Source organism: Aquarana catesbeiana, linkage group LG03 (assembly GCF_042186555.1).
Source record: "Aquarana catesbeiana isolate 2022-GZ linkage group LG03, ASM4218655v1, whole genome shotgun sequence".
Lineage (NCBI taxonomy): Eukaryota > Metazoa > Chordata > Amphibia > Anura > Ranidae > Aquarana > Aquarana catesbeiana.
Genome location: NC_133326.1, coordinates 53,338,725 through 53,349,502, shown reverse-complemented (window position 1 = coordinate 53,349,502; position 10,778 = coordinate 53,338,725). Strand labels below are relative to the sequence as shown.

Below are 10,778 nucleotides of genomic sequence, written 5' to 3'. Positions count from 1 at the left end.
CCGTGGCCATCTTAAGTGTGGGCATCTGAAACAAGACTGTATTTCTTCCTGGATCTCATCCTTGCAGATCTCGCACATGCTCGGTGCAGCACAAGCAGTGTAATAGTTTTCAGGTCAGGTTTCCATAGCAACGGCAGTGTCAGAGGAAGTTGCCGCCCCTTCCCAGAAGGCATTGCAAACAGGAAATGATGCGATGGGCCACGGCCAGGGAGGAGGAAGTGAAAAATGAATACAGCAGATATACAGTAGGTGCTGAGAAAAAAAAAAATTTAAATATCCAATTCGTTTACAGTGCGCAGTTTAGTGAGGGATGCTGAAGAGTTGTAAAAGTGGGTGGAACTCCACTTTAAAGAGGAAGTAAACCTCCCTGTATTGTTTGTACCAATAAATAAGCCTATAATTTAGGAGATATTTACTGTATATGCCGCTGATGTAGCCATTGGCGCATGCGCTCTGAAGGAAGGGCGACCCGTGCCATTTCTTCAGAGCCCCATGCCGTGACCGGCAGCTCACACACGCATGCGCAGGAGTGACGTCATGTGGCTCGGGCCAGTCACACAGCCGGAGTCCTCGGACCTTGAAGAAAGATGGCAAAGATAGATGCGGCCTCCCGCGGTGAGAACAAGGGCTTTCCATTTGCAGGTATGTTTCACATAATGTGCTAGTATGCGATGCATACTAGCACATTATTATTATTATTATACAGGATTTATATAGCGCCAACAGTTTACGCAGCGCTTTACAATATGAAAAGGGAGACAATACAGTTATAATACAATAAAATACAAGAGGATTAAGAGAGCCCTGCTCAGAAGAGCTTACAATCTAATAGATGCCTTTACTTTGCAGGTAAGAAAAAAAAACCCCAGCGTTTACTTAACTTTAACCGCTTGCCGACCAGCTGCCACAGTTTTACTGCGGCAGAATGGCACGGCTGGGCAAAATGACGTTACCTTACGTCGCTTCGCCTTTTGGCCACTTTTGGCCGCTGGGCTCCCGCGATCGCTCATGACAGAGCGAGAACCGGGATCTGTGTGCGTAAACACACAGATCCCGGTTCTCTCACGGGAGAAGAGACAGATTGTGTGTTCATACTAAGTATGAACACCGATCTTTCTCTCCTCCTAGACAGTCCCATCCCCCCTACAGTTAGAACACATAGAGGGAACACAGTTAGAACACACCCATGGAACACAGTTAACCCCTTGATCACCCCCCTAGTGTTAACCCCTTCCCTGCCAGTGACATTTACACAGTAATCAGTGCCCATCAGTGAAGAAGAAAAATTGCTTATTTGCAACATTTCATAACCGAAACTAAGAAAACATTTTTTTTTGCAAAATGTTCAGTCTTTTTTTGTTTGTTTAGCAAAGAATAAAAAAAAAAACAGTGGTGATTAAATATCACCAAAAGAAAGCTCTGTCTCAAAAAAAAAAATTATTAAAAGTGTAATTTGGTTACAGTGTTGCATGACCGTGCAATTGTCAAAGTGCCACAGCGCTGAAATCTGAAAATTGGCCTGGGCAGGAAGGGGGTGAAAGTGCCCAGTATTGAAGTGGTTAATAGAAGCCCAAGATTTCTAGTCCTTCTACACAGAAAAAAAACAAAAACTTGTTCATAATTAATATTTCCTAGGAAGCAACATAGCAAGGAAAAGAAAGCACTGGTCTACATGTGATTTTCAGAGGATACAAAGATCATTTACATAAAAGGAAATAAAAATGGAAAATGCTGAGGTGTGTATGCTGCAAGTCATCTGATAAATCAATGAACTAATATTAGGAGGTCCAAAGGTGGAAGCTCACAGTTGTTAGTAGTAGTGATAAGCTCAGACAATGTGTGTAATGGGCGGGTTTATAGAGCTCCTTCAGTTTACACAGGAAAGGTCTCAGCAATGTATTTATAGGAGACTTTTCAGTTCAGTATATAGCACTGAGCCAGCCTGCCGAACAGGAGAGCCACCATCCAGATTCACATCACCGACACCAGGTACTACACATCATCACACAGGGGGGTGGACTACACTATGCACCTTGTACAGGCACTGAGGATGGAAGAATAAATACGCACGTATTATAGGCTGGTCAATTTAAATGTTGGCGAAACCTGTGAAATGGACATTTGGCATTTCTCAGCCTGAATTTTGGGCTGAATTTAAGACCTGAAACCAACCAAAAGATGCACAGGGCTCCTGTGCAATTCGCACCGGAGCTGCTGCGGAGATGTTAACCAGCTCCATAGAGAGCCAGTCACAATCTCCTGCTATGCGAATTGGATACGGAGAAACCCACATCCAATTCACAATAGTGTGAACCCAGCCTGAAGATTGAATTTGCTAATACACAGGCAGAGCAGACAGCCCAAGATTTCTAGTACTTTAGCTAAGTATGAAAATCTGGCCATCAGCAGTGCTGATAAAATGTAACAAAAATGGACAATCTATTGTTTGGGGTACAACAGGAACATTTGTAGGACAACCACATATACTCACCAATGCAATGTAAAAAAAAAAAAAATCACATCTTCCATCCCAACTGAGCTACGTCTGAACCCATAATCATCAGCTGGTCAGAGAGAGAATCATTACAGGTTCCAACTATTAACAAAGATTACATTAAAAAAAACCTACTCACTATATACTCTACACATTTATGGGCACTTTAGGCATTGTTGTCACAAAATTCAGTGATTATATTTTGTCCGCTTTGTTTAAAAAAAAAAAAAAGTATATATATATATATATATATATATATATATATATATACTTGTACATTGTAATGAAAAAGTCATTAGAAAAGTAATACAGTAAAAAAAAAAAAAAAAATATATATATATATATATATATATATATATATACATATATATTTTACTGTATTACTTTTCTAATGACTTTTTCATTACAATGCTTGCTTTTACATAATGTACGCAACAATAACCTTCTTAACTGTTGATCACATTGAAGGGCTTTATAGTTCATCAATTAAATACATTTCTGTCTATCTATCAGTGCATTAAAATAAATGTAAGTAAAAATGCAGGTGGCCTGAGGGACACTTGAATCCAGTTATAACAAAATCGCATTCCCTAATTTAATTTAGAATTAAATGCTCCAAGTGTAGATCATGCCGAAATTGCATTTAATGTTGACCACTGTGTAAAAGTGCTCTAAAAAATAATAGTTATCACAGTATGTCTCAATAGTAAGCGCAAGCATACGGGTATACATATTTATGATTAATGGAGTGTGCATTTTTTATATAATTGCATCATTTTAGATCTTAATTTCTACATAAAGAATCAAGTGCAACAGTCACAGTGTTTCAGAATGTAAAAGCTCTATAAATAATATAGTTTAGCAAATGATGATTAAAAACTATTATTTGCAGTTAAATTGTATGTCAACCCGAAAACGTAATTTATATATATGCTTGCTCATGCCACACTAAAGTCCTTTTGAATAATCTTTTAAAGGATTGCATTATCAGTCTTACATTTCTATCTAGCTATTCAGCAAAGATAGTGTACGCAAGGTGACATTCACACTGTCATTCAATAAAGCTACAATATCGTCACCCTTATATGCTTCCTCCCTGTAGTCTCTCCTATTACACCTACTTTAGTAGGAAGTGCACAGCAGCGATGTCACAAACACACATTTGCTGCCACTACTTCTAATCCACCCATAGCCCTAGCAGTGCACAGGACTTGCATAGTGGAGGTCACATGACTACTAGAACGAAGCAAATAATTCTGAGGCTAATTTCTATTGTGCGGGCCATATAAGCTGGAAAATACCCTGCAAGGTCCTTTATTTTTAATTCTTTATTTAGGTATCAAGGAATTTGGTACAACAATACAGAGTAGTACAAAGTAACATCCCAACACAGTCAACCTAAAAACATGCATAGCTCTTCTGACTGAGCCGTAAAAATAATCATTCCAGGCGTTCCCAATCTTACAAAAAATAGGATGTTCTTACATATCAAGTAACCAATTCCCCGAAAAGACTTTTATACATATTTATATATGAGACCGAATAATCGATCCCAGGAAGCACACCCTTGCAACTTTCCTTTATATCAACTTTAGGAAATCAAAGATTGTCAGGCAAAAAAATGTATCGGCATGCCAGAGAATTTTGTAGCCAAAATATTATATGTAAAAAACAATAAGTGCTAAATACCTGCAAATACATTATACAGACAACTCAAGTAGTTATTAACTTGTGTGATTGAATATGGATGATCCTATGTTGGCTTGTTGATGCCTTTATTATTCCACATAAAGTATAGTCCTATTATATACTTAGCATATTTCGCAGCTGGCCTCAAAGCATTAGCTTTAATATATTGTTTCATTTGATTTATTGTTACCGGAACGTAGGCTCATTCGCTTTTTTTTTTTTTTTTTTTTAGGAGGGTTTTTTAAAATATAAAACTTTTTATTTTTTTTACAGTTCTCCATAATGCCTAAGTAGCTAGAGAAAGTTCCAGACAAAGGTGTGCCAAGTTAATCATTAACAAAACAACCAAACCACAAATGTCTCCTGATAACAGGTTTACAGTTGGAACTATTACCAGCTACAAAACTATGCAATCCATTAATCTTCAGTACGGTCCTATGGCTGAGTCAGTATTTCTTGTGACAACTGGCCGCTGAGCAATACATGTAACAAAGCACCAAAGGCACACCATATATATGGAGCCCTATCGCACTTCACAACAAACACAAATTTTTTAAAAAGGGGATGCAAATCGGACTACACATTACAATAATTCTATATACAACATCCAGATCTACAATCCATTGTGTTTTGTATTTATTTAACTTTATTATTTATTGTATTTATGTAAATTTGATTTCAAGAAAATAGGGGCTCAAATAGAAGTTTAAAGCATTTGCATTTTCTGTTGGTTTGTCCCGTATTTTAATAACGGACACTACCATTTTCTTTATAGGTTTTTCAGTTATTAATATAAGAAAAAGCCAATCATTGTATTAGAAGCAGCTGTTAGTAATGGAAACCGGTACTTTAGGACATTATTTTGTAATTGCTGTTATAAACAGACAGTATAATAATAAAAGGGTCTATGAGCTGTACTAAAGACAGTACATAGTCTTTTTTTTTTACTTTTTTTGATAGAGTAGGGAAAAGTAAAGGTGTTTTTTTTATTGCCCTTTTGATTTGTCCTTATGACCGCTGTTATTGGTGTTGAAAATGAGGGAACATCTCCGGAACAGGAATAGATGGGAGGTCCTTCAATGGAGACACTCACTGCAGTGAAAACAGTCTAAGAAAGAATTGCTCTCAGTTTAGAGATGTCTCCTCTAACTTCAGGTTGTACCTTTTGAAAAGCAAAGGGCTATGTCCTCCAAATAGGAAGTTAAAAAAAGAGATCTTTTAACCATTCCCTATCCTATTCTTAATCAGCACAAGGGACAGTACTTACATTCAATCAGAAGTATCCTTTGTGCTGTTGCTGGCTGTATTTGTTGGATTCTGAAATCCTCGCCCCCCCCCCAAAAAAAAAAAAAATCAACCTCTGGTGCTACTGGACCTGTCATAGGCACTCATTAAGAATGATGACTATGGCTGCCCTTTCTGCCCCTCCTTCTCCATTCATAGATGCTGTACTATAGTTTATAGTAACGAAAAGTGCTTATGAATGGTGGATGGGCAGATGAATGAAAGGCCTGCCTCCTCCAGCACATTTCATTGATGGAAGTGATAGTACAACTTCTGTAAATGGAAGCATGGGAAAGAAAGGGCGGGCATAGTCAACACTCTTAATGAGTGTCTTTGACAGATCCAGCAGCTATATTAACCCCTGTGGCACCAGAAGATTACTGCCGCAACGGTATTGGGGGTTGGGGGCAGAGGACCGAAGATTTCAACTAAGAGAGCAGCCACCAACACAAGGGACACTTCTTATTGAATGTAAGTACTAAACTTAGGATTTAAAGTGGATCCTCATTGCATCTGAGCACCACAAATCAAAAACACAATTTCATTTTTTTGTAATATTCAAAGCAAACTCCCCCATCCATCCATGTCTCCATGCTTTATTTTGTTGAGAAATCACTTTGAAAAACACCCTCCCTGGCACTTCTGGCCGAGGCCATCTTGAGTAAGGGCAAATGATTGATGTAGCATTTACTTCCTGGAATCCATTTTGCCCTTAGCTTAGGCATGCATGCGGGAGGGTGTGCTTAGCTGAGAAAACCTCTCCTCAAGATTCCTAGGATGTATGACATCATTTGCCTAGGCAAAAAAAAAGGAAGTAACTGAAGAAATGTTTAAAACAAGTAAATGTGATATTCTCTTTCCTATCTATTTACTAATGCTAGCAGCAGGAGCATTAAAAATAATCAATGTTGATTGGGAGAGCAAAGTTCTGTTTAATGACAGTAAAGGTCTATATCAGCTTTTTGATTTGAAATCACTTCCTGGGAGAAGTAGCAACTATAAATTAGAACAAAGTACAGGGACGATGTATGTAGTACAATTATCTTATCATTGGAAGTTACTTTAGTGCGGTGCATGAACGTTATCATGTTCAGTGCAGTAGAATGCTTCTGCACATCCATATTATATGACTGCCCCACCTCGTGACTTTTACTCTTTCTAGAATGAATAAAATCATACAGAGAATAATGCTTGATTAACATGTTAGTGTCCAAATCACATGAACAACAATGGCAGAGGCAGGAGGATGGTTTGGAAACTCTGAAATAAACTCCAGAAAATCATTCTCGGCCATGTATATATATTGCAGCAATATTATCAAACTTCATTGCTGGTGCCTTAAAGTGATTGTAAACCCATTACAACCACTTTAACCTACAGGTAAGCCTAGATTAAGGCTTACCTGTAGGTGCAAGAAATATCTCCCAAACCTAAAATATTTAGGAGATATTTGCAGAAATAGAGACACCGATGTCTACGGCGCATGCGCCATAGTCATCTGGCGCATGCGCACTGAGCGTGCCGTTTCTAACTGTGATCATGCCATTAGTGGCGGCACCAGTGCGCATGCACGGGAGTGACGTCATCGCGGCTCCGGCCAGTCACAGCGGAGCTGCGATACCCGGAAGTCACTCCGGGATAGATGGTGGCGTCGGAGGTGGTGAACGAGGGCCGATGCGTGGGCTTCAATCTCAGGTAAGTAATTCATGAGCTAGTATGCCTTTGTCTTGCAGGGTGTATTTTTTTTTTATTTTTCAGAGGCTTTACTTCCTCTTTAATTGCTTCTGTTCTGTTGGTACTAGGACAGGCCATTGCTTTAGACACTGACACACTGAGGCAGTTTTCAGGCATTTTAGCTCTAAAGATAGCACCTGTAAAGCGTCTGACAACTGCCTCTAATGCCTCCCCAGTGTGAAAGCCTGAGTGCTTATACACTGGGGCGGTGCAATTGCAGGACAGGAAAAAAAGTCCTGCAAGCAGCATCTTTGGGGCAGTGCGGGAGCGATGTATACAGCGCTTCCGCACCACCCCTGCCCATTGAAATCAATGGACAGTGCTTCCCAAGTGCCTGAAAAGTGTTTTGGAAGCACCGCAACACGGACGCTTTTAACCCCTTCTTGGGAGTTAAAAGCGCCCCCGCTAGTGGCCGAAAAGTGCCGCTTAACCTCCCTGGTGGTTTTCCCGAGTGTGGCTCGGGGTTAAATTTCAGTACCATTAGCGGTAACCCCGAGCAGCACTCGGGATTGCATTGCAGGATTCTGGTGCAGTGTACTTACCTTGTCCCCAGGATCCTGCGATGTCCCCCCGCTGTGTCTGCGGGCTCTGTCCTCTGCCCGACGCCTCTATGTGCCATACTCCGTTCCATGCGAGCGTCGCAACGCACGGGGCGGAGCCCGGCGGTAAATTTAAAAGATAGAAAATTCATAACACATACAGTACACTGTAATCTTACAGATTACATTACAGTATGAAATCATTTCACATCCCTTTTGTCCCTAATTCTTTGTCCAGTGCCCTGCATGCAGTTTTATATTATATATACTGTTCTTTCTGCCTGGAAACTGGAGATTGTCCATAGCAACTAAAAAGTGTCCTTTTATTTCAAAAGTGGTTTTAGACCAGCTAGAAAACAGCGATAGTAAATTAGAACACTTGCAGAATTGAGCGATAGTGAATCGTGGGGAAATTAATTTTATTATTATTATATATATATTTTTTTTAAATTATTTATAGTTATTTATTATATTATAATTTATGATTTTGCGTTTCAAACTTTATCATACCCAGGATGTCTACTAGACTCTTGTTTGGACAGATTTAAGTGTGTTATTGCTAAGAATTACAGGCCTACAATATAAAACGCCAAATTTCTATGTAAAATAATTGTACCGCTTTGAGACGCAAAAATCTAACATAATCATACCGCCAGGGAGGTTAAACAATGGTAAAGTGCTGCTAAAACTAGATGCGCTTTACCACTAACGGACCCGCCATCCCAGTGTAAAAGCAGCCTAAAGCTCATTGAACAGACTCGAAGGGTCCACCTCAGTCTGTTACAGCATTGATGAAGTCACATGGTAACATGTGTTGAGGTAAAGCAGTCCCTTCATTTGAATGGGCTGCTAACGCACCACAATGGACTGAAAATTGGACCTGCAGTATTTTTCATAAAGCAGTACATCAGAAAGCACGGAAGTGCACTACCATGTGTTGCGCAAGCACATTAAGGCCATCTTGACTTGTATTCCATAACTGATTAGGCTAAAGCAGAGCTAGAGATGCCTTAAATGGTACTTCAAGCTGTGTCCAAACTTCTTGGAAAAGGAGGAAACCAATCACACATGCAAAAAAAAAAAAAAAGTGATAGTAAATCAACCGCACAGTGTACAGAAGAAGAAACTTTCGCTAGGTACATTTGAAAAACTTCTCAATGCATTTCTTGAGTCAGTTGACCAGCTTCATCGAGCGATGTGAAAATGAATAGGTAAGTACCAAATCTGCAGCAACAAATATCTCATATGTACTACACAATGACACGTGGGGGGGTTTATTTACTAAAGGCAAACCCACTTTGCACTACAAGTGCACTGCAAGTACACTTGGAAGCGCAGTCGCTGTAGATCTGAGAGGGACATGCAAGGAAAATAAAAAACAGCATTTTAGCTTGCACATGATTGGATGATAAAAATCAGCAGAGCTCCCCCTCATTTCAGATCTTCCCCTCGGACCTACAGTGACTGCACTTCCAAGTGCACTTGTAGTGCAAAGTGGATTTGCCTTTAGTAAATAAACCCCATAATCCTCATTTATATGTCACTTACAGGCAAGCTGAACAGTCAATAGAATGCTTGGGGCTTCCAGTTGTTCCCTGTATGTGTTATGTCTTGATGGCAATTAGGACTCTCCCTGTTTTTTATCTCCTACTGGCTTTCACCTGGGGGGTTATAGGAGAACCAGACCCCCCCAGGCATTCTGTTGACTGTTCAGCTTACCTGTAAGTGACATATAAATGAAGATTTTGTATGATTGTGTAGTATTTATAAGCGATGTATGTGATTGCAAATGTGGTACTTACCAATCCCTCATGATACAGTTTTCACAGCTACTAATGAAGCAACTCAACTTACTTGAGAAATGCATTTAGAATTTACCCAGGCCCCATTACTGCAATCAGCATTAAAGATGATACTGATATATTACTGATACTGTATGTGTAAAGTTCTGATGGGAGGGACAACCAGGGTTATCAATGGAAAAGGTGTATTATATGAAATTGAACACTAAGTTTTTCAAATGTGCCCTTCCTATTTTAAAAAAGCTTTTCACCGTTAGGAGCATGTTTTATGCTACACACATTGTTAGGGTGTAACATGCTACATGTTCCTATGCACCTACTGCCAGCATTCCCCTCTTTGTGACAGCAGGTAGAGGATCTTTTCCTCACACCCGCTGTCACTTTTTGAACACAGCGCGACTGTGCAGGGCTTCGGCCACACAGCTGCGTCATTCATTTACAGAGGTGTGTGAATGAAAAACCTATAAGTATCTTCTGTCACCGTAGCAGATATACTTGTAGTTTGAATAGGCTGTGAATGCGCTGCTCAGCACGCTCGTAGTTCATTCTTTTTTCCTCTATCTTTGTAACAGCCTTTGTATAGGGATACAGACACAAAGCTAGAGAAAGACAGGAACCTGACATGGCACCTGTGATCTACTGATGCTCTGTAGGCTCCTTAAAGTGGGAGTCCAGCGACCAATCTTTTTTTTTTTTTTTTTAGGTCATTGAGACACTTTGCTAATCCCAAAATAATACTCACAGTTTGGGTGTAATATTTCCGCCTCTGTCTGTTTTAGTACTGAAGAATAACTTTAAAAATGTGATGCTGGCTGTTTCCATCTTGCTTGTTGGCATGTGAAGCCCACAAGCATTGATTTCCTGGATGCGGTGAATGCTGTTCATTCACAGCTTGTTCAGGCGCATGATCATTGTTCCTGCACTGAATCTTGGGAAGCCTGACACTAAGCTCCCAGGAGACAGTGCAGCGCCGAGGGAAGGCAATAAACACGCCTACTCCCATGGGAGGAGAGACAGGAAGTGCCACAACAAAGTACAATATAAAGGTAATTACAGCGATAAAAAAATTTTTTGTGCGGCATTTGAACATCTATGCAATTAACTGAAGGGGGTAAAATTAAGTTAAAAATTTGAGTGGAACCCGCTTTTAAAAAAATGCTATTTTTTTTTTTTACCTGCGAAAATATGTGCTTTTAATTATTTTTTTGAAGGGTGAACTTAGCCTTTAAGATACAA

General features: G+C 39.7%; 1 protein-coding gene across 1 annotated transcript in view; it reads left to right on the top strand.

Annotated features, from left to right (window-relative positions):
- The first annotated feature begins 1,832 nt into the window (after positions 1 to 1,832).
- The window catches only part of CKMT1A (creatine kinase, mitochondrial 1A), a 65,869-nt gene continuing 56,923 nt past the window's right edge, over positions 1,833 to 10,778 (top strand). Inside the window, exon 1 of the mRNA XM_073618532.1 lies at positions 1,833 to 1,989. Within this exon, the coding sequence (XP_073474633.1) occupies positions 1,836 to 1,989 (154 nt within the window). The 5' untranslated portion in view covers positions 1,833 to 1,835. The remainder of the gene's footprint in view (positions 1,990 to 10,778) is intronic.